Source organism: Coffea arabica, chromosome 3c (assembly GCF_036785885.1).
Source record: "Coffea arabica cultivar ET-39 chromosome 3c, Coffea Arabica ET-39 HiFi, whole genome shotgun sequence".
Lineage (NCBI taxonomy): Eukaryota > Viridiplantae > Streptophyta > Magnoliopsida > Gentianales > Rubiaceae > Coffea > Coffea arabica.
Window position 1 is genome coordinate 5,171,077 of NC_092314.1, and position 24,719 is coordinate 5,195,795.

At 35.3% G+C, this 24,719-nt stretch overlaps 4 protein-coding genes across 4 annotated transcripts; 2 read left to right on the plus strand and 2 right to left on the minus strand.

The window, feature by feature from the left end:
• Positions 1–957: 957 nt before the first annotated feature.
• LOC113735407 (putative disease resistance protein At1g50180) lies at positions 958–6,133 on the minus strand. Its single transcript, XM_027262419.2, has 3 exons — positions 4,910–6,133; positions 1,874–3,781; positions 958–1,255 (listed from the first exon to the last, which is right to left on the minus strand). Exons 1-2 carry the CDS (start codon positions 5,982–5,984, stop codon positions 1,896–1,898), a joined length of 2,961 nt encoding a protein of 986 aa, XP_027118220.1. The 5' UTR covers positions 5,985–6,133; the 3' UTR covers positions 958–1,255; positions 1,874–1,895.
• Positions 6,134–11,857: 5,724 nt separating this feature from the next.
• Positions 11,858–13,771, plus strand: LOC113735408 (uncharacterized). The gene is made up of 2 exons (XM_027262420.2): positions 11,858–12,040; positions 12,232–13,771. The coding sequence occupies exon 2, from the start codon at positions 12,282–12,284 to the stop codon at positions 13,662–13,664; it is 1,383 nt and encodes a 460-aa protein (XP_027118221.2). The 5' UTR covers positions 11,858–12,040; positions 12,232–12,281; the 3' UTR covers positions 13,665–13,771.
• Positions 13,772–20,953: 7,182 nt separating this feature from the next.
• On the plus strand, positions 20,954–22,033 carry LOC113735409 (F-box protein CPR1-like). The gene has a single exon (XM_027262421.1). It carries the CDS (start codon positions 20,954–20,956, stop codon positions 22,031–22,033), a length of 1,080 nt encoding a protein of 359 aa, XP_027118222.1.
• Positions 22,034–22,620: 587 nt separating this feature from the next.
• LOC113733723 (acid phosphatase 1-like) lies at positions 22,621–23,856 on the minus strand. Its single transcript, XM_027259913.2, has 3 exons — positions 23,363–23,856; positions 23,077–23,286; positions 22,621–22,955 (listed from the first exon to the last, which is right to left on the minus strand). The coding sequence occupies exons 1-3, from the start codon at positions 23,782–23,784 to the stop codon at positions 22,778–22,780; spliced, it is 810 nt and encodes a 269-aa protein (XP_027115714.1). The 5' UTR covers positions 23,785–23,856; the 3' UTR covers positions 22,621–22,777.
• Positions 23,857–24,719: the final 863 nt, after the last annotated feature.

The window sequence follows — 24,719 nt, forward strand, 5'->3', positions numbered from 1 at the left end:
GACTGGATATTTCCGCTTTCATATGGTTCGGAGTCCAATCCAACCCACTGATTTGAAAGTTTTATTCTCTCTTAATTTTTTCCTTACGAGAGCTTTTTGAATTTTTTTTCTTTTTTTTTTGTGAAATTTGAAATTTTATAAATTTAGAATCTAGTTTCTTAAATCTGCAACTTCTCTATTATTATTAGATTTAAATTTTTCTTTGGATTTAAACCAATTTTAATTCATAAACGTGTTATCGGATCAACCCATGGATGACCTGAATTCGACCTTTTTTTTTTTGGTTCATCGAGTTCGACCTGATCCTGATCCGAACCTGCAAAGTTTCAATTCAAATCCATTAATTTCATATTAGATTCATGTCATATCAAAAATTGCCAACCCTAGCTAATTGTCTAGTCCGACCGCCAAAGTAGAGCTCTCAAATGAATTGAGCTACTCCTGAGCTTAGCTTGACTCGGTTTGTATAAGTTTGAGTTTAGCTCATTGGTTTGGTTCTATTCAAGTTCGAATATAATATTAGTTTGGCTCGACTTGCAATTCGTTCCAATTTGGATTTTCTTTACTGCTTCTCTAAAACAAATTTTAAATTATTTCAGAAACTAAAGTATAATATGCTAAAAGTTTACTGATTTTTTTTTAATGATATGTACGTATGTATATCATAGAGGTATAATATGAGCATTCACTACCTAAGTTCTTACACTCACCTGCAAGTTTTCCCCTTGTGTGTGTGTGTGTGTGTGTGTGGGGGGGGGGGGGGGGGGGGGGGGGGGGGGGGCTTTGCTCAGAGTTGAATTAGTATATCTATATTGTTTAAGCCTGAATCATCATTATGCAAAGAGAATTCGCCTAGAAGCAATAACAGAGCCAAGAGCATTTCACATCTTCGCCAGTCAAGATGAGAAGGATAGACATGGAACAATTTTGCACCAATACATCAGAATATTTGGCTAACATTGTCTGCGCAAAGGACCTAATTCATATTTGAACGCATTTTATATGTGGAAGTCTTTGACATGATAAATTTCAAATAAATAGGAAACCATAGTTATTCAATAACAGAATATTGAAGCTGAGGCACTTGGTGCATTATGCTAACACTGGTGCTTCAGAGATGCCTTCCCTCAAGAGCACCGATTGGTTAGTGCAACTATGGATGAAGGTAAACATCTTTCACCCATTCAATTTGTGGAGTCCATGCTGAAGTCCTGCACTGGCCAAGTCTGCAGCTTCAACTAAACTTTTAATCCATCTGCAGCAAACTAGGTGAGTTAAGCAGAGAAGAAAGTGCAGGACAAGATGCCTTAAAATCAAGAACTGGGGTTCTTATGTGGAGTTTTAATTGAAGGTAAACATATGCTTCCCACTCATTTAGTGGCGGCCATGCAAAACTTCTGGACGACTGTGGAATCTGAGTTGAACTTTAAGAGTCTAAGAGTCGGGAATTCTGGCATTAAGTCAGAAAAGAGAAAAAAACAAAACAAAAACTTTTGGATAATAAAACTGAAAGCTTTCGTATTAGGCTTATAACATTACTCTAGCAATATGCTTAATTCATACCAGCTGTTATTGGTTTATAGAAAAAGAAAGAGAATATTCTAGTATAATGCTGATATTCGGAATTCAACATATTGCATTTCTTCTGCCCATAAGTTCCTTAAAGCAAATTTTGGTTGACTTTGTTGGGGAGAAAATATCTGTCTATTATTGGCAATCGCTTTTAGGGTGATGTTTAGGGATCATCATAGGAAAGAACTTGACAAGGTAGTATGTTTAGCATCTAAAAGTGTTACCTCTATCACCAATAATTAAAAAAAGATGAGAAGATTTTACACCTAAATAAGAATTCCAGGCAGGTGTAAAGGACTACCTGATTTGCTGAAATGGTATATTCAAAGCCAACGATCATCACTGCCAAATTTTATGGTACAGTTGGCGTTGATTTTGTCAACATCCTCTCCACCTTTTCCATCTACCTTATGTAGCCTGCCTACAAATTGTTCTGGCATCATGCTAATGGTCAGCTTTCTGAGAGAACTGATATACTTTAGCCCCTCGGGAAGCATTTTCATTCTCCTGCACTTGGAAATTTCCAAAGTAAAAAGCTTACACATTGCTCCTTCGGCAACCTCCCATGCTTCTAAACTGTACAATTTGGAGAGTTTTAAACACCTGAGCTCAGGAAAACCTGTGGCAGAACAATTCATATTCTTTCCCACGAATGCCTCAATTTCTAAGACCAGGATCCTTAGGTTGGGAAGCTTCCCCAGTGTTTCCATTGGATCTCGTTCAAACTCAGAACCGCTTAACACAATCTCGGTAAAGCTGGAAGAGATTGTACTAACCTCTGGTACTTTTCCCATATGCCCTTCCATTCTCAAAGATTTAAGTACACCACAGCTGAACAAACTTGGAATGAATGACACCCGCTCTTCAGAGTAACAGTCAAAATTTTTTATGTCAAGCAATGTCCTTCTCAAGTGGCTCGAGTTATTGTTTATGCAGTTGATTATCTGCACCAAGTCCTTCAGCTTCCCTTCCACAGTTGCTGCTAGACTCCGAAGGTTGGTCAGCTTTATGAGGTCCTCAGCACTGCAAACATTTGTATCTAAACCTTCAAGTGTCTCCAGTTCATTCAAGCCATCCAGTTTTAACATACCACAATGATCAGGAGTTTGAAATGCCAGAGGGAAGTATAGATGTCTTAGTCGTTTGAGCTTCCAGATGACATTTGAAATTGTCAATGTACAATCATTCCGAACCCTCAGGTCGAGGGTTTCCAGGTATAAAAATTCACCAACAAATGATGGCAAATCCTCCAGGTAACTTCCTCGAAAACTCAAGTATCTCAAGAAGAATAACTCGCTCACTCCGTCTGGTAGCTTTCCATCCTGAAAACATACTTTATCAAAATCCAGAACTCTTAGCCATCTATGATTACTGAAATTGAAAAATTCCTGTCGCCATGTATGTTCTTGCCCTGATTCGTCAGAGTTGAGGATTAAAAGAGACCGAAGGTTAGCAGAGGGGCAAACATCAGCTAAGTTGTCATATCTATTTAAATATATAGCACACCTTTGTGCAGATGACCTCATTCGTGGATGATTAATGGAAGATTCCATGACCTCATAAAATTCCTCCTCTTCTCCAAGTGATATGCTGAAATCTCTTATTAGATCATGAACGTGGCAGGACATGAGTTTTACATCTGAGACTTCATCTTCATGCAGAATTACCAGGCTCCTTACCACCAGTTCACCAAAATATCGCACTGCAACGTCCATCATTGTTTCTCCGCGTTCCCTGTACTTAGTTGATATCAGACCTTCGGCAATCCAAAGCTGGCACAATTTGTCTACCTGAATCCCTGAATTGTTTGGGAAGTTTCCCAAATAAAGAAAACTCTCGCTTATACCAAGTGGCAAACTGTAGTAACTTAAAGATTCGGGACCTCTTCCAGAAGAATTTATTATGCCAAGGGTGACTTTCACAGATTGCAAATCAATTGTCCTGCTTCTCAACATACTGGCGACTAAAATTATAGCCAATGGTAAGCCCCTGCATGATGAGATTAAGCTCCGTATATTTTGTTCCAGTTCTCGGCCTTGCTCTCCTAGTTCCTGCTGATCTGAACCATCTTCTGGTGGGATTCTCCGTATATTTTGTTCCAGTTCTGGGCCTTGCTCCCCTAGTTCCTGCTGATCTGAACCATCTTCTGGTGGGATTCTCCGTATATTTTGTTCCAGTTCTGGGCCTTGCTCTCCTAGTTCCTGCTGATCTGTAATGAAGCCAATTAACCAAACATAAGATTAGAACATAAAATTAATATAGGTTTTGTCTTCTCTAAAAATCTACCCAACAGGAATATGTAAACTACAACAGTTCCCATCTATTAGTCAAAATCATATTTGACAGTAAATAACATTGGAATTTCCAAAATTTTCCTCATTTTCAATCATAATATAAGTTTAATTTGCAATTTGCTGCTCAAAAATTACAACTCTAGTTGCCAATTAGCCCCTAAAGAATTTTATATTGGATTTACCATGCTATATATATATATATATTAATTATTTCAACTTTTGTTTTTTCCTCTTTATCTTCTCTTTCATTTCCTCTCTTATTTTTCCTTTATTTTTATTTTTTTTCCATTCCCTCTTCTCACTTCTTTGTTACTACATCAATATTGATAATTGATTGAGCACAAGCTATAAGTTTTATATTTATATCCAAACATTTTTAGTTTCTAGATTATATATTGTTTGTGATATAAGTAACAAACTAACTACAACCTCCAAGAAACTTTATGTTGGAGTATGTGGTTAATAATTGGTGATGAAAACTAACGAATTAGTAGGCAAATTTTGGCAGGATGAAAGAATGAGCAAGAAAAATTTGAGAAAACTACACCTTGTAGCCCCTCAAAATATATGTTGTTCTTGTTACGAAGCATATTTAATTCAAAAAGTTTAAATTATTAAGACACATATATAAAAGTTAAAGTTTGTGATTAATCAATTACTAACAATCATAAATTGCTTACTAGTGTCAATACAATACATAACGGTTTAAAAAAAAGATGTTATAAAGAAAAATAAAAAATAAGTAAAATATCAAGGATAATTTCATTCTTAAACATGAATTAGGAAGTCAATTGAGTAGAAAATTTTTAGAGGGTAAAGTGCAAGTAGAGTCATAGTTGATAGGAGTATAACTACAATTGTTAAATTGAGGGTATTCAATTCATTTCACCAAACCTTTACCTTTGAATATGAGGCAAAGTGATTAAAAAATAAGTTAAGGGGGGCCTTAGTGCAATTAATCCGGAAAGATTTTTACGAATAGTAGTAGTAATCAGTTAATTATCCCAAAAAAAAAAAAAAGAAAAGGTTAAAGAGAGACTGACCGTCCTTTAACGCTAAGTCCCGCCAATAGGACAATAATTCCCAGCTTCGTTCGGGATCGAGATTTTGCATATCCCAGATGAATCCCGCACCAACACGAACAGCTAAATCCCTCTGCCGAGTGGTCAGGATGAATCTGCTAGCATTCTCCTCCCCAGTTGGCAAGGCCATGCGCAGGCTATCCCAGAATTCATAGGTACAACAATTGTCCAGCACAATTAGGCAAACATTTTCTTGTAGAACGTCGTGTACCTGTTGAACCAACTCCACGTCCTCAACGTCCACCGTCGACATCATCATCAACTCTTTGTTCTTCTTCGTCAGTCGCGAGGAAAGCAACTGGTCGAGTATATTGACCAATATATCTCTAATCGTCCAGTTGATACCGACGTAGACCCAGGCGAAACACTCAAAATGACCCCGAATCTGATGCTGGTTGTACACTTTGTTTGCAAGGGTTGTTTTGCCGATTCCACCCGCGCCGCAAATGGAAGCAATCACAACTTTGGCATCAGTGTCTCCAGGGACTGAAACTTCTGCCAGTCGACTTATGGCATCCTCCAATCCAACAGTATGTTCCGAGTCGTTGGAGTAATTAGCTCGAGAAACCAGCCGTTGGGCCTTTTCTGGGATGCGAGAAACTTTTATACTTTTTATTTTATCATAGCCCATACCGAGATCCGGAGCTTGTTCTCTGCCGTAGTCGACAACAGCGTCCATGAGCTGGCTATGGATGTTTTCCAACTTTTCTCCGCCCATGTATCCAGATGCTGTACTCTGATCGCCACGACCACGTGCAGATCCTCCAGATTCATGTTGGAGGCCATAAAATTCCACCTCGTTCTCAGTTGTAAACAGCAGACTTCTGATCCTTCTTTTAACTTGTAAAATCCTCTCAGATTGTCGTTCTGTTTGTGTATGGGATTGTACAAGCTTCAATGCATCAACGAGATCCCGCAGTCCATCGCAAAAAGGAGACAAATCCAACATGTCTACCCCAAAAGGTGACCCCCTTTCATACATCAGATATAGAAGCCTTTCCCTGGTAGCCGAGAGGATGTTAACCAGGCTGGTCATCTTTAGGAAACAGAACAGTCCGTGCCAACTGCGGGAATGGAAATACTGCTGTCGTGAATTTAGTTGCTTATATTTTTCTCGTCCGACAATCTTTTTGCGTCTTTATATAGGAGAACGGATGATATATGCCCTCCTTCCACCAGGGCGGAGCTACCACCCCAGAGTAAGTGGGATCAAATTTTAGTACAGTAGAATTTATTTTTAAGAGCTCTTCTCTTGCCACTGGGTATGCCGTGTCCCCTTAATCAGTCAATGGTCAACAACCATCCCCCATTCTCATTGTCTTCGTTTCTTGAAAGGGCGGGAAAAGGGAAAAAAAAAAAAAAAAAAGGAATACTCGCCACAATATTTGTTCACATTGCATTGTAAATAATTAAATATAGCCCCAAGCAGGGTGGTTTGGATTGAATATGTATCCAATTCTTTTTTTTATTATTATTTCCGTATGGTCAATTGGTTATAAATAATTTTTCTTCTTTGAGCATATCTGCACATGGAGGCGGCCGGCGACATATTCTCCGGTGGATAGGCAACTTGTGTACTTGAAAATGGTAAAGTGCAATTAACAATTTCAAAGAATTAACGATTCTGGGTGAAAAGGTAATAAATTTTTCTCCCTACCATTCTCGGTGAAAAGGTATTTCAAGTACCATTCCCATATACCAAACAAGGGGTTAGTTTTTAAGTTACACACAGGATTTATCATTCCGTGCTAAGTCACCATAATGGGGCAGTATTGATGAATTTAAATGTGAAATATTTTGGTGCATGCCCCACTTCGGTCTTTATTCAAATTAAATGCAGAGTATAGCAATATGCCTTAATACACTTTATTTTCTTTCTAGTTTTCTTAAATAATTTGCATAGTTAGATCGCTCTGGGAAAACTCTTAGATATTCGTTAATTTGGATGGTAGTTATGGAGAAATATATATATTTATCATAGTATTAAATATATTTAACTAATTTTCTCCCTCCTAAGTTACATGCCCAAATGAAGAGAATTACCAATTATCTGGTTTATCCGTTATTATCCAACTTTTCTAGTGAACAATTATATTCTCTTTTTCTTCTAACAATTGTTATCTTTTCTCATCAATTTAAATTATGTTATTTATGGATCCTCATTCTTCTAACAACATTTTGTTTTTTTTGAATAACTTCTAAATTGTTTTTATCCATATAGATCGAGTAATTTTAATTAGTCCGACTACAAATGTTGCAGCTATATGTTTAGTAATATTCAGAACTAAATATTCATTCTTGAAAAAATGGATTGCTGCGTCTTTTGTATTTAATTTAATACAAATATGTAGTTCTACGTATATGATTATTTTAACAAATTACTAAGCATTTCAAAGAATGTCTATCAACTTTTTTTGTATGCATTGCAATATTCGTTGTATCTTAGTTATACCAAAAATATGTATATAAGTATTCAAAAATTGGTACGGTATTTGAACATTTAAAATATATTAATTTTCTAAAAGTTAATATTAATGTATACTTAAAAAATATGTTGATATTTATTCTTGAATTATTTATGCTTGCACAAGTTCACTAAAAATAAAAAAAAATTAATATGCTAAAGCATTGGCTAAAGTGTTAGTTTTCTTAAAGAAAAGGTGGTCTTAGTATTCGTTTAAAGAAAATTTTACAGTAATTTTTTTTGTTTAATGAAACAAAAAGGAAATTATTCAAAGTGTTTCTCAAATTTGTTGCATTTAAAGAACGTCACCCAATGGCGATAATTAATAGAGTATCTAACGCACAAATAGAGGTTAAGAAAATATAAAATTTGTAAAATTGCCTAAATCCATTTTTAGTCTAACTGCAAAGACCATCGAATCAGGAGCCTTACAAGTCGAATCTATCCAATCCAAATCAATTGATGAAAATCTATATCTATATCTATATATATTGAAGAAGGGGTTTTTAGCAGAGAGTCTTTTAATGGCTTCTAAACTTTTCATTCTTTTTTTTAGATTTTTGCATTTATTTTAATACATAAAAAGTAGTGGGTTATAACTAACCCTATCACCAATCCAATTTAAAATTTAAAATTTAAAACTTTTCCACTATCTTTTACCTCATCTTACAACCGCTCCTACAAATCCTCTACTCATCATCCCACGCTTCCCCCTACATTTCCTCCCACGTTTCCCACTCCAATCTATGTCTATATGTATGTCTCACCAATTTTGTTTCAAAATATACATGTAATCCTAGCAGATGCCAAGTACCGGATTGCACCATATCAGTTCCAGTTGTCATTTGAGAATGATACAAAAATAGTGAAAATTTTAGATGATTGTGCAACCATCTCCCGTTTCAAGTTCAATTTGGTTAAATTGAGACATATAGAATAGTACATGGATAACGATCTACAATTGATAGATACGTCCCCACAATTAATATCATTTTTATTATATTTCTGCAAATCAATTGCTATTAATTAAAATTTTTTATTTATTACAGATGTAATTGGTTTAATTATATCTGTTGGTCCATACTATCATATATCTACTAATAACAAAATTGGTCGGCAGATACTATTGGTTGACAAAAGGTTAGTTAACAAATCTCGACATCTTTAAAACTTTTTATTTTTAGAGAATTTAGATTTGCACTTATCAAAATTTTGTTAACACAGTTTGACAATAGTTCGATTCATATTGTGGGAAAATTTGCTAATGATGATGGTGAACGGTTATATCAGTCTGCTACAAAAAATAATATTTTAATAGCATGTGGTATTTGCGTACGAAATTTCAGAGGTAAATCAATTGCTTTTAGTTATATTTTATATTATTTGAATAACTTTTGAGCGAACATAACTATACTATGCAGGACCATCATTGTGTACAATTGGAGTTAGCAAATTATATATTAATCACAATTTAGATTTTACTCGATACCTGCGCAGTTGGTGAGTTCCTCAGTAACACTATACCAAACTATTAATATTTTTTCTTACTCTTATTTACATGTATTTCAAAAAATTGCATGTTTGAAAATAATACATGTGCCCGCAAGTTAGTTATGTGACTGAGATCAAACAATTTTACAACACCACAAGCACTGTTGTTAGCAAATTCAAAGAGAATATGGATATATGAATATACAATCATGCCCACGGTAAGGTTACTCAATTTTAATTAATTACCGAACGAATTTTTTTAATTTATAATCATAACCTATATCTTCTCTCATTCTTATTAGATTAAATATTTTTGAATACTTGCTTACATTCAGAGCATGAACATAGAAAATATGTTGTACGAGTTACGCAAAAATTGTAGACAACTATGTGAAGGTCATTTTTTAAAGACAGTGTGTATGCATTGTAATGACGTGGTTGACACTGTTATTAGGTAATTAATTTCATGTATATTTAATTTCAATATATTTTTCTGTATTATATATAATATTTTATTAGTCAAACAGATACAATGTTAACATACAAATCAGAGATTCCAGTGGTAACATGCATTTTAATCTACAAGACAGATATGCACAATTCGTATTTGGTTGTGATGCTTTTTATCTCAGAAAATTACAAAGGAAAGTAGAATTTCTTAACATATATTTATTTTTCACAGTACTATTCATAAACTATGTAAAAAAATACACTAATTTCGTACATTTTTTTGGAAAAAGACGGTTCTTGAATGATATACACATTCTATCATATTTCAAGCTATTGTTAAACAGATATTACATTTTAATTTTGTTGCTACAATTTTTTCACCATTATTTGCTCACCTTTTTATTTTTATTTTTTTAATAATGTTAGTATCGTGCGTAGCACGGGTATTCTCACTAGTCTATATGTATTCAAGAAGGGGTTTTTAGCAGAAACCCTCTCAATAGCTTCTAAATTTCTCATTCTTTTTTCTAGATTTTTGTATTTATTTTAATACATAAAAAGTAGTGGGTTATAACACACCTTATTACCAATCAAATTTAATTTAAAATATTCCCACTATCTCTTAACTCATCCTACAACCACTCCTACAAATTCTCTAATCATCATTCCACGTTTCCCCCTACATTTCCTTCCACGTTTCCCACTCCAATTAAGAGTCCACTCCAACTATCTCTTAACTCATCCTACAACCACTCCTACAAATCCTCTAATCATCATCCCACGTTTCCCCTCACGTTTGCACTTATCAAAATTTTGTTAACACAGTTTGACAGTAACTCGATTCATATTGTGGGATAAATTTGCTAATGATGATGGTGAACGGTTATATCAGTCTGTTACAAAAAATAATATTTTACTAATATGTGGTATATGCGTACGAAATTTCAGAGGTAAATCAATTGCTTTTAGTTATATTCTATATATTTTGAATAGCTTTTGAGCAAATATAACCGTACTATGCAGGACCATCACTATGTACAATTGGAGCTAGCTAAATCACAATTTATATTTTACTCGATACCTATGCAGTTAGTGAGTTCCTCAGTAACACTATATCAAACTATTAATATTGTTTCGTACTCTTATTGACATGTATTTCAAAAAAATTGCAGGTTTGAAAATAATACATGTGCCCGCAAGTTAATTATGTGACTGACATCAAGCAATTTTACAACACCACAAGCATTGTTGATAGCAAATTCAAAGAGAATATGGATATCTGAATATACAATCATGTCTACGGTAAGCTTACTCAATTTTAATTAATTACTGAATGAATTTTTTTAATTTATAATTATAACCTATATCTTCTTTCATTCTTATTAGGTTAAATATTTTCGAATACTTGCTTACATTCAGAGTATTAACATAGAAAATATGTTCTACGAGCTATGCAAAAATTGTGGACAACTATGTGAAGGTCATTTTTCAAAAACAGTGTTTATGCATTGTAATGACGTGGTTGACACTGTTATTAGGTAATTAATTTCATGTATATTTAACTTCAATATATTTTTTTGTATTGCATATAATATTTTATTTGTCAAACAGGTACAATGTTAACATACAAATCAGAGATTCCAGTGGTAATATGCATCTTAATCTACAAGACAGATATGCACGATTTGTATTTGGTTGTGATGCTTTTTATCTCAAAAAATTACAAAGAAAGGTAGAATTTCTTAATATATATTTATTTTTTATAGTACTATTTATAAATTATGTAAAAGAATACACTAATTTCATACGTTCTTAATTATCAGAAAAATGGTGATAGGTTGTTCAGCCAACGAATTAATTCATGCAAAGATCGTGCATTTTCATTTGTAGTGCGCACTCCACAAAATTCAACAGAGTTAATTAAATCACCAATTTTGACTTTCGTACTAAAAGTGGATTGATGTGAAGAGTGTTCGTACTTTTAAGCAAGATTATCAAATCGAATGCTTAGTATTTGTAAGTATTTCATTTTAATAACATTCAATTACATTCATTGTAGAAATATATCATTCCCTTTTTTAATATAAATTTTTATTTTTTTTTCAGGACCCATCTTCCGAAAAAAGACAGTTCTTGAATGATATACACATTCTATTATATTTCAAACTATTGTTAAACAGATATTACATTTTAATTTTGTTAGTTCAATTTTTTCACCTTTATTTGTTCACAATTTTATTTTTATTTTTTTTAATAATGTCAGCACCGTGCTACCGTGTGTAGTACAGGTATTCACACTAGTTTTCATGTATTTGGTATAACTTATAAAATTATAGTGTAAACGCCAAGCAAGTTGTATAAATTGATAAAATTTAAGTTTATCACCAAATTGTGTGGATCTAAGTCAACACTTGTAAGAATTATACTAGTAACAGTTTGAATTAGACAAAACCCGACTTATAGGTCCCCAAAGTAGTTTTCTCGTTTCTATGAACCGTGGAGGAAAGGGTTCGGAGCTAGAGTTACTGAATCCGGCTCCTCTTCCAATTCCAAATTGCCCTGTTCATTAAAATTTTCTTTTCTCCCTTCAACCTCGCATCACTGCTACTATTAAATTGCCCTCCCTTATTGTAGTTTCTACCAAGAAGTTCATTGGAGCCGAGGAACCTTCAATCTCGACTAATCCGGTACTTCCATCTGCATAATGCATGACATGCTTTTCTTTTCCACTATTTTTCTTTTTCAGTTGCGTTTCGGGGAATGGGTGTGTGAATCTAGTTCTTCTTAGTATGATCGAATACATGTACTTAATGCGCTTCCTCAACTATGAATTGGTTCATACGATATTAAAATGATGTATAATGGATTTCACATGCAGGAGGAGCCACAAATAATTTGCATTCGCGTTTGTCCCGCGGCAGATCGAATATGTCAATTATCCGGCACAAATACAAACCGATAAACACTTCAGGTGAACATGAAGGCATCCCAATAGCAACAGTCAATCGGAAGCCTGTTCGTAGGATATGCAAGTGCCAGTCTTCAGTCCTTGCTGAACTTGGAGAAAAGGGAAAGCTCCAAGACACACAACCCAGATTTGGCCCATTTTACCGCCAAGATGAGCCGGCGGTCAATGGAAAGAAGGAAGCGTGGGATAAGGTATTGGAAAAATCTGAAGACAGGAACAAAACCAAAGAAGATTACTTGTTTGCTATAAGAAGGATAGAGAAAAGAGCCAGGGCTATTTATGCTGATGCGGATTCAGGAGACCTGGATGACTTGACAGAGTCTGAGTTCCGCTGGATGATGATTAAAGATGGTTGCTTCTTCCTCCAGTTGGCATTATTCATCCTTGGAGTTCCGTCCATGACATTGGGGTATTCTTCCAATCACATAATTTTTGGCAAAAAAAGGAACAATGAGGACGTCAAGAAATGGATTCAAGCGATGTTCTTTGTTGGAAATCAATTACCACTTTTGGTGCTAAACGAGTTAATGAAGCAAAGGTTTTTCCAGACAATTTTGCCTGAGGTGGACAAGGAAACCCCAGCAGACGTGCCCAGGAGGATCTTGTATGAGTCACTGATTTTTCCTGCTCGAGAATATATGGAAAATCAAACTATCACATCTCCAACACCCCGGAGCGGACAGCAACAACCTTCTGACTTGCTCCTTGCCCTTCACATCTCGATGTGTGGGTTGGGAGGAATTCTGCGGAATGCCAACCTCCTTGCAAATGAAACAGAAAATGTTGATCTGGAAGCCGGCAGGGGTGTCAACCAGGCCAAGGACTTGACTTTCAGTGCCATGGAGTTGAAAAAAAAGGGAATTTATTTTCAAAAAGAGGAAAAGGTGGGATGTACATGTACTCATAAGATTAATTTTAATGACTGCTTCCTCTTCTCTCGTCTTTACTTGCCGGTTTTTACGGTTGATGATGATACGGAATTAGTATTCAAAAGCTTGAAGCTTTACGAAGTGAGTCAGGGCAACCACGAACGCCAAGTGAGATCCTATCTGCATTTGATGAGTGATCTCATTTGTACGTATGAGGATGTCAAACTCTTAGCAGAGACCGGAATCATCAAGGCAGACAACCTTTACCTTAAAGAACAGTTGCCAACAATCTTGGGCAATATGGTCGGCCAGGACAAGATCAACACTTCAGACCACCCTACTTTGAGGGTCAGACTTAGGGATTACAACACAGCTCCCTGGGAAAAGTTCAAAATAGTGGCTTTCTTGATTTTTGTCTTCACCGCAGTCCAAACATTCTTTGCACTGTTTGGTTACATCAGACCCCCACATTAATGGCTTCCCACAACTTCAAGAATTCAGTGATTGGTGATCTTTGCTCTTCCTTCCTTACCTGTACTAATGTTTTGACTCGTGCAATGCACCAGTTCTTGCATTTTAAACTGGAACAACAATATTTCATATGTGAAAAAAATGTATATGAAAGGAAAGAGCTAAAAATAAAGTTCAAAAAAGTGTTATTTTACTGTTGATATCTATCAAAATGTGTTGAAAGTTATGTTAGGCATTAGGCAATCGCCCCATTCATCAACTTGAGGAAACTATAATACAGCCTTGAACATTTGACTCCCTATTGATAGAATTGTTGTAGTGCCTATTTGCAGCCTACAAGAAACACGATACTATATTTTGGCTTACACACCTTCTTCTTTGTTGAATTATTAAGTACTACATTCAAAGGAAAAGCAATGTTCTATCTACGAGAGCTACTTAAAATACTAAACCTTTTCCTTCTGCTTTAAAACCATCTCACTAGTATTCTACAAACAAAACACCCCTCCAATGTTTTAGAATTTGTACCAATGTTCTTTCATCGAAGAAACTAATATTTGGATAATTAAAACGTGTGAAGCGCCACTTCAAACCTATTTTGGAAAAAAAGACAAAGTAAAATCTATGAACAAAAGAAATTTATAAACCAAGTAGCTTTTTTTTTAAAAAAAATCTTAAAGTAGCTTGAATGATCACCAATAAAAAGAACTTAACCAATATTAGTCTTTTTTGGATTCTATACCAGATTCCTCCACTGCTCTCACTATCCAAGTACCCCAGTTAGTTTGTATACAATAATTCCAAAGCCATCATGCACCTAAGGTAATGGTTACATATCTGAGTTCAAGACTTCTAAAGGATTTGTTGTTCTCCATCCCCAAGTGAAAAAAAAAAAAAAAGTGAAGAGAGGGGGGGGGGGGTGAGGAGAGGAACAAGAGAAACTGTACAACTAAGATTTTCATATAATTGTACGATTGTTGTATATTTTATATGATTTGACATATATTTATATTTCTTTGTTGGACACACAATTTTTGTTCTTACATACCAACTTAATAATTTAATATAACCTTAATTATTAACGTACAACACCTTTTGAAAAGGGTAAAAAACAAAAAAAAAAAAACCCCCTATGGTAAACCTAATATACAGAAAAGCTCCTCATGGTTTCAAAATATACAACTTTACCCCCTCATACTTTGAATTAAATTGTAAAGGTGACGGAATCCGTTAAACTTAACGAAAATAGACAAAATGACCAAAATTCCCTGATATAATTAAGCAAAAGACAACTCAAAAAAATCATTTGTTTTATTCTCTAAATAGAGAGAATTAAGGGTTAAGGGGTAGAATAGGTATATTTGATAAAAATTAGGTATAAATTTTTTTTTTTAGGTTCCAATAAGTCATTTCCGTTAAATTTAACAGATTCCGTCACTTTTACAATTTAATTCAAAGCATGAGGTGTCGTGTTGTATATTTTGAAACCATAGGAGGGTTTTCTGTGTATTAAGCTTACCACAAGGGGTTTTTTTTTGTTTTTTACCCTTTTAAAAATGTACAACAACTATACCAATTATAGAGCAGATCCAATTGTATTGGCCCTTCTCCGGGGTTGCATACCCATTTTGATGGCTGAATTTTGCTAAATAAAGAAACCAACTTGCTTATTTGTAAAATGTAGCATTTGCGTGAAAATAAGCTGAGAAGTTGTTTCGATTAACCACTAACCACTTTCAATAAAATGAAACTTAATCATGTGAGGTTTGACTTGATGGAACAATCTTAAAATAAAAATTATTTTCATTAACGAGCCATTGTTATTATATTCAAATTACCCTCAACTTATCTTGTAGATATACACGGTCAAAATTATTTTCCTCTTGAATTTGGACGCTTTCCCTTTATACTAGCACTTTTGTCAAAAATAAAAATAAAAATAAAAACACCTGATGTAATTCATTAGCCCGGAACAAAAGAATAGACGGCCGGTTTGATGGTTGACATTGGCTAAATAAAGAACAACCAAATTGCTCATTTTGTAACATGGTCACTTGCCTGGTATAGCAGCACAGGCCCGACAGCCATGCATCCTCCAGCTAATGACGCACACACACCGAATCAAACATTTGCGCGGAAAATAATTTCGATCGCCGGTTTTCAATAAAAATGGCACGTGATTTTGACTTGATGAAATCAATCTTAACCATAACAAGCGGCGACGATTTTGTTTTCTTTTTGCGATCGACTTCAAAAAATATGCTCTTGGTAGAAACTAAGACTTGCCATTACTCGAACAAATTATGACTTTAGCGCAATTTCAGGAGTTTGTATAGATATAGAATTAGGTGTTAGACATACATCACACAAAGGAGACCAAAAAAAAAAAATATAGATATGAATAGAGATTCAAACAAAATTTGCAACAGGTACTCTGTCAATTTGACCTGCTATCACCAGGCAAATGTTATCAGTTACTCAAAATTAAAGAAACTACTTGCTTGCAAGCTACTGCTAAAATTTATCAGTGCAAGTTGCAGAAAGAATGCATGGACTCGAAATTATATAAACGTGTGTAGTTGAGATAATTTTCTGCTGCTATGACGTGCTCCAGTACCCAAAGAAAAAAAAAATTGGTTGGTAATGATGATACAGGAAAGCTCTTTATTGGCTAGGCATGACCATATTTAATATCTACTATCGGTCGATTTTTTTTTTTTTAATTACTATTAGTCAATATTAAGCATAAACTTGCAAGCGAATTTTGAACTTTATCAGGGGGCGAGTTGTAAATAGGGATAGAAGACGAGCCAAACTATTCGATACTTGAATCGAGTTTGGCTTGATAAAAATTCATTTGAGTTTAGTTCGCAAGCTAATTAAAATAAAATCTGGTAGTTGTAGAGAGAGCTGGATGAGTTGCTTACGTTTAGACAACACTTTCATACGATTTCGCATTGTTTCAGGGAAGCGAATTCACCGGCTGATCGTCTGGCAAATTATAGTGCCGACTCTACAGCAGGACAGGCTCTTCATCTATGTTTTCAGAACCGGACCGGATAGCGACTCGGCCAAGGTCAGGGGTCAGGGGTCAATGGGTTCGACCGGGGGGTCGATAGGGGTCGAACCGGATGACGTCATAAATAAAAATTATTTAAAAATTAAAATATTATATATATCATATCTAATAATATATTGATATTAATAAAGGTATATTCATATATATTTGATGTTTCAAATATATTTAACAAGAAAATACAAAAAAATTAGAACAATCAAGTAGCAATTTATATTATTTAATAAATATTAACAAGTTTAGAATTAAAATTATGAATTTAATTGAAAAATAACATCAAATTGTAGGACAATATTTATAAAGTATCAAATATTTGAGGTATACGAATAAGTTTTAATAATTTAGGGGGCCAAAACATAATATTATAAAGTTTGAATTTTTTTTTAAAAAATTACTGTTGAACCGGAAAAATCGGTTTTTTCCCGGTCAAACCCGGTCAAACCCGAATTTTGACCGGCTTTGACCGAGTTTTAAAATTTCCGGTTTTCTAAGTTGACTCGGACCGACTACCTGGCCGGTTCCCGGTTCGACCGGTTCGACCGGCCGATCCGATCCGAGTTTGAAAACAGAGCTCTTCATGATCTCATTTTCAGAAGGTCTTTGAAGGCTAGGCGTGACCATATTTGTCATGTTATTAGTCAAAACTAAGTATAACTTTGCAAGGTGTCGCTGAACATTACAAATACAAGTTATAGAAAGAATTTGAACAAATGTGTTGCCACAAGTACGATAATCAATATATATAATACGGGATAATTGAGATATATTAGCTGAAGTATCCATGTCAATATGACATGCTAGCAAGCAAAATAAAGGCTGTTTTTTTTTTAATCAAGGGAAGCTCTTCATTGGCTAGGCATAACATCGTTATTTGTGTACGCATTATCTTGCAAGTTGTTGCAGAACATCGTTATTTGTGTAGAGAAGTGGAAATTTTTTTTTGCTATCTCTGTCAATATGACATGCTAGCCAAAGAAAAAATAAAAATAAAAAAGACGTAAGGATCAAGAGAATTGAAGCGCTTCATTGGTTAGGCATGACTTATTTGTTACTAGATAAACTAGTACTAGATAACCTCATAGTCTCCTGCAGTACTCAAAAGACCAATAGAATCAGATAAGTTTATGCATAGCTAAACAAAACTTCCCAGTGATCCAGTTGGATTACGAATAGATTTCTATTCTCAAGAATATTTCGACTAAGATGGAATTTGGCCCACCAAAGCCAGTTGGCTGAAAAATGTCTTGTTGAACAATTGATAACATTTCTTTTCCCATGCAATAGCCCCTGAACTTATCTCACTCTTTGAATCAAGTACATTTGGAACTTTTATGGACCTTTTTTTTTTCTTTTGTGAAGTTGTAGCTTGTATTCCTGGTTCCTAATAGTGCATCATTATGTCCTGTCTAAACTTTGTCATTTGTAAAACAGATTTTTTTTGTTGCATATCCAATTTCCAGGTATTCCGCTACAGGCCCTTCAAATTAACGTAAATTTGTCTAGTTTAGATATTAGTTGAACTATCTTAGTCAATCTAAGAGAGTAGCGGACAAAAGAAAAGTTGTTATGATCATGAAGAGATGCTATTAAAAATAAATTTAGAAAAATCTCTTGTTCTTTCTCAGCCAAAAATCTCCTCAAAAATTTAGTGTAAAGATACAAAAGTCAATAAATGACTCAATTTCAATCTTTTCACACTTCTACAAAATTGATTAAGTAGTCAAACATAAAAGGGTAAATTCCACTTCGGACCCTCAAAATTCAGATGCACTTCTGCTTCAATTCTTAAACTTCAATTTTAGACTAAAGTACTAGTTGACATAGAAAACCAGGCCAGCAATATGAATGTATCTTAATAAGTTGTTGGGGTTAAATGGTGTCTTTAAAGGTGGGAATTGGAAAATTTTTTTCATCTTGATCTGTGAGAATCAGCTGTTAAATTTACGAGGGTCGCTAGAGTGACTTTGTGAGTAATTATGGCCTCTAAGCACTCGACTTTAAATTCAACTTGATTTTGGTACAAAAGATATGATCAATTGATTTTGCATCTATATTTTCTGGAATTGTTTGATCATTGTTTCAGTTACCGTCCATGCAAAATTGTTAGCTTTTCCGTGCAAACTGTGTTGTAAATCAGAAAGTTGCTTTGACCAAAAAATTAAACTTTCCGGCCTTCCACTAAAATGCTTTCCCAAGAACTAATCCAACTCTTCAATTTTACGGTACTTTGTTTGTGTGACTGACCCACTCGCTGTCTCTCTCTCGTTAGGTACTAGATCCGGGGATAAATTCTCAGAGAATGAAGCATCTGGTGTAAAAGGAGTTTGAATTTCCATGCTTAGAAATTCTCTGTTACAATCCCTTGCTTGTTTTTAAGGTGACCTATACTAATTCGATCATGAGATCAATTGCATGTTGCGTCATGCACCATACTTAAATATGCTTCTATCTACACTCTCAGCACTCAGCACTCAGCAATGGCAATTTTTTTTTTGGTTGCCTGTCACGGTATCCGTTGGTCGACTCGGATCGCACACCTGACTGTGGTGGGTGAGTCTCCCAACAAGGGTGATTGCGTACGCAAAGTTTTGAATCCAATACCTACTTAAACGGAACCAAACTGCTTATCACTTGGCCCAACCCCGATTGGTAATGGCAATTGATAATTGATGTAGTTGGTGTGTGTAGAATAGAATAGGTTATTGAAAAGAATCTGTTAGATTTATAACATATAGCACTGTGTGGCTTTGTACAAACACGTGCATGTGGTTTCAATTGCTAGAGTTGATTGTTATGAAGGCATCCCTATACTGTAAAGTATTTTTGGTCAAGATCTTTTTCACACGTTTTCTTTTCATTAGGTGGTGAATTACAAGCCTTGATGTTAGGTGAAGTTGATTTTCTTTCTTCCTCCCTTAAGGGTACAACATACTCCAAGTTTTTATAGGTTATTAGTAGTATTTTTTGTTATCCTAGATGAATGAAATGTAAGGATAGTATTCTATAAGCAAAACTTGGTAGGCTAAAACTTGCTTACTATAATCTCAAGTTTGATTGTAATTGTACAGCAATCATTTTTTACAACTGCACTTCTTGCATTCTTTGGTTTGTTTATTCTCTTCTATAAATGAAATGGAAATCCATCTTAACGTTAACAAGCAGCAACATATTTTCCATTTAGCACGCCTTGGAAGTTGACTTTAAAAGTGACAAACAGCATGGCAGTGATGACTGCAAATATCATTATTATAAGTTTCAAAACTTATATTTTTAATGACTACAAATCCTTAATGGTTACTTTTTATTTTGTATTTATCTATTTTTTATCTCCATTTTTTGGTATTTGGAAAAATGAAAAAGTAGTGGAAGGGTGATCGAATTTGTTAATTTATTAATTTGATTTTGAGTTTTTAATATTGATAGTTAGTTTTATCTCGATGGGCAGAATTAATTACTCATCAGAAAAAATACAAATAACTGATAATTCATCACATCTTCAAAAAAATACAAAATAACTGATATTTCATAATAGTCTACAATACTCTTGCCTCCTACATTAACGTGCATACAAGTGTTCAAGGAGCATGATGTGTGTGCAAGTAATAAAAGATATTAATATTTGAAATATATTTTCCTGAAATCATTTTTATGAGATCTGATTTTTTGTTTTGAAAATAAACAGGTAGAAAAAATTCACCAAAATAAAATGTGTAAATAGATAATCCTTGTATATCCATTATTTAAAGCAAATATATAATTTGTAATCACACTATATTTTATTAAAAATTACGTTAAAAAAATACTTTCTTGATATTTATGATGAGAGAGATAGAGGAAAATATGAGTCATAGGTAGTTTATGAAGGGTTTTTTTTTTTAAAAATATCATAAAGCGACAATTTTATTTATACCAAAAGGCTACTCTCTCTATTTACAGGTAAGCAGTAAGCTAGGCTTCGGCCTATTAATACTTAAGGCCTGGTGCAAATTTTTTGAGCTGAATAGAGAAGCTCGGGCTGACTTTTCTCGTCCAAATTTAACTGTGCGTGGACTCTTAAAAAATTTAGTTAAAAGCTTTTTGGCTGACGGCTGCTCAATAAATACGAACGACAGTTTAACAAACCCTAAGTTGAATTAGCATATGTTTCTTTTCTTCATATACGAGTTTTGTTAAGAGAACAAACTTACGCCCCAGAAGACTTGGAAGGACTACCACTATGGTACACGTTCACATACCAGAGGAAATTATTGTTGAGATACTCTCTAGACTGCCGGTGAAATCGATTTTGAAATTCAAGTTGGTTTGCAAGTTATGGAACTCTTTGCTATCCGATCCTCGATTCAGTTTGGCGACTAAAGGTAGAGAGCACGCGATCTTCTGGTGTAGTGGCAAAAGATGTTTTAGTTCTTTAGACCATCAGTATGCAATCCGAGAGATTCCTAGGCAATGTTGGGATCAACGGCATTTAGATTTTCTGGGATCTTGTAACGGTTTGGTGCTCTTCAGTACTTATGATACTAGTTACGACTGCTATAGTTGTTGTTACTTCTATCTTTTGAACCCATCAACAAGATCTTTTAGAGGTTTGATCAGCTTTAGCAGCAGGATGTTGTATGGTGAAAACCGTATTACTGATTATCCAGTGGCCTATGGATTTTGCTTCGACAAGTTGTCAGATGATTACAAAGCAATAATGGTGTATTATTCTTTATCGTTTCCTTCTCAAAGGGCTCTTGTTTTTAGCTTGAAGAGGGGAACAACTCTAAGAGAAGTCAGTCTCCCCTACAGGCTTAGGGGAACAGGGGTTTTAGCCAACGGTAATTTACATTGGATAGATGAAAATAATCAGGAGATCATTGACGGTGACTTGATTGTTTGTTTTGATGAAGCCACTAACAGATTTAGCAAATTACCCCCGCCAGCAGTGGTACGTGGTGGGAATGAGCCTATTTACAGGCTGGGAGTTTTGGACGGATGCCTTTGCATGTCTAGATATACCGCTGGAGGTTATACATTCAAGTGCGAGCTTTTTGTTATGCGAGAATATGGTGTGAAGGAATCTTGGGCTACTTTGTGCGCTATATCTGGTGGAGCGAATTTGAGAAGTGTGAGGGGGTGGGAGCCTCTCTTCTTCACCAAGTCCGGCGAGGAGTTATTGATCTCAGGCTCTTATAGTATATTGGCTTACAATGTACAAACCAAGTCACTCAAGGAAATTCACACATATTCTGGCCGGGCATCCTTTGTTGGTCCTCTTAGGTATGTGGAAAGTCTGATACCCGCTGGGAAATTTTGAGAGATGAAACGTGGTAAAATCTTCCAACCTTTGGTGGATGTACGGCTCAAAATATGCCTTAGTTTTACCAGACTGTTTGTTATCTTTATTATGGTCCATCTCCTTCGTTCTTTTTTTTTTTTGGTTAATCTATTTTGGGGTATTGACTGAAGGCTTTCGTTGAACCGGTAAACAGTAAATCTTAGGTCTAGAAAATTGCTAGAGACTGGTCGTGCGTGAATTGTTCGATGTCCTGAAAAAAGGATTCGAAGTTAATCCCTCGCTAGACAGCTATTATGGCATGAATAGCCCTTACTATGTAATATTACTACGTACTACTGGTTATCTGGTTTTTGGCCTAGCAAGTTTTGTCTCTTTTCCTATGTAAACTGTCCCAACTTGTACGGTAAAAGCGATCGAAATATTCCAAGTTATGAGAATGAAACTGGAAGCTGAATATGTACTATTTGCCTAGTGATTGCCCTTGCTGTATCTGGGCAGTCAGCTACCATATATATGATTCTCGCAAGAAACTCTAGCACATAAGCTTAGACAAAACTGTGAACCTAATTGTTGGAACTACTTATTATGGCATCCAAGACAAAATATGCTAGGAGCAGAAATTTATTCTATAACCGGGGATGACAAAATATGCTAGGACACGACAAGCTTGATTGTTAGGAAAATATTAAATGCAACTAGGACTGTAAATATTAAGCAGAAAAGATGACTCTTCTTGAGTATGTAGGAGGACTGTTGCGATTTTTAGGCACTATAATACAAAGGATTTGGAAGTTTAAATGTTCTATTTGCACTTGGAAGCCCCTCAATGCTGCTCCATTGGTCGCCAAGAATGCCCCAAATGCGATATCCCTTGCTGATCAATTGTTTCCTTGCATCAGATTTGAATCCCTGGATGTCCTTGCATGCATCATCAGCTCCCCTGCAACAACAGAGCAATGAGAATAATCTCAAAAGATAGGCAGACACCATTTAGAGCGGATGCACAGAATCATGTTTTAAAAGGATGCTTATTGTGCTAGCAAAAGAAATCATATCCAGACCTTAATAAGAGACTACTCCAGCCAAAGAAGCCCTCATTGACAAGGTTGTCGACTGTGGCAGATCTGAGATGCTCCACCCTTGAAGAAACCAAAATGATCCGGACTCCTCGTGATTTAAGCTCATTGAAAAGCTTCAGAGAGTGCTGAAGGGCTGGTGCTTTGCCCTTGCTCATCCACTCTTCCAAAGAGGTCAAGTTCAACTTCTTTCCCCTATTAAAAACAATGGTAGGAATCAGGCTTAAAGCGAATGAATAATAGAATCTTATATATAGCTGAAATAACTTACCCAAAACCATTTCTCTTGTAGTAAGGGACAGTGGACAAAAGAGTATCATCAATGTCAAAGATCCAAGCATCTGTGCCATCTTTCTTGAGATTGCAGCTGGTGCTGAGATAGACAATGGATTCATGAATAGTCCTCTCAGAATCCACCTTGTATTGAGTTGATGTCATGTATTTGCCCATGTATGAAACACATTCATCAGGCACAACATCAAAATCCCTGATGTTATGGAGCTCAACATTCATCCTCCAAGCCTCACAGTAGTTCTTCAAGGTGATTTGAAGTCCATCTTTGCCCTTCTCCTTGAGAATGTTACAGTCTGCTGCAGCTGAGCCTAGCAGGAAGCCAAAGATAGCTAACAAAATGCCAACACTTCTTGCCATCCTTTTCCTCACAAAGGGTAGTGGGGAATCTACAACGGGCATCGATGGCTGTCTAATTTGTCCGGTTTAAGTAGCTACCATCTGTAGAACTGGTCAGCAATTTACACTTAGGAGGTGCAAAGGACATGGAGCAGCGGGCATTAGTTGGCACATGGCGCTTCTTGTCCATTTTCAGCTTCACATGGCAAACAAGACACCTAATGTATTAAAATAAGGGATTACTCTATCCCAATTAATCCATAAGATACTGCCCAAAAGTCTGCAACAAATATACTAAAGACTGTGAAATGGTAATTAGAATCTATAAAACTGTCACTATGCGAGGAGGCTTCAGATACTTGACTTTACACCAGCATTGTCAAGTGCGTTGGTCTTCATTTTTGGAAAGTTCCTCAAGTCTTCCACATTAGGACCGAGTTATAAAAGTCTTCCTCAAGTCTTTCTTAAAACACGTCATAAAAGCATATCACACGGGCTCCATCGACCGACTTTCGTTTAGGAGCCGCTGACTATAATTTGTCAACGTATTGGATGCCCATACAAAAAATGATCGCTTTGTTTGTCAACGCATTTCTACCATTTATTGATCAGAACTGTCTGCAGCAGCAGCTGCATCCCTGTTGGAGGAACATTAATAGATAGATTTTCTTTATTATCCCGAGGAACTTCGAAATATTAAATCGATTATTTGGACGTGATCAATCTCAATAGTCTAAATCGAGTATTGGTGCAACTATAACCGGCCAATAAAATTTCGTTTTTTAACCAGCTAAGAGAAATCCCTTCAGCAACAAAAGTTTTCTGGGTTGCCAAAATGTGTTGCAGGGTTACCCGGCAAGACAGTGGCTAATGCCATATGTGCAATTATTTCTATGTAAATTGAGTTTTGCAAAGGTATCAAATTCTCTCACTTTTCCAGCAGCCATTTCCACAGCTATGCTTTAAACTCAATCGTGGATGGATGAACAGAAATAGCA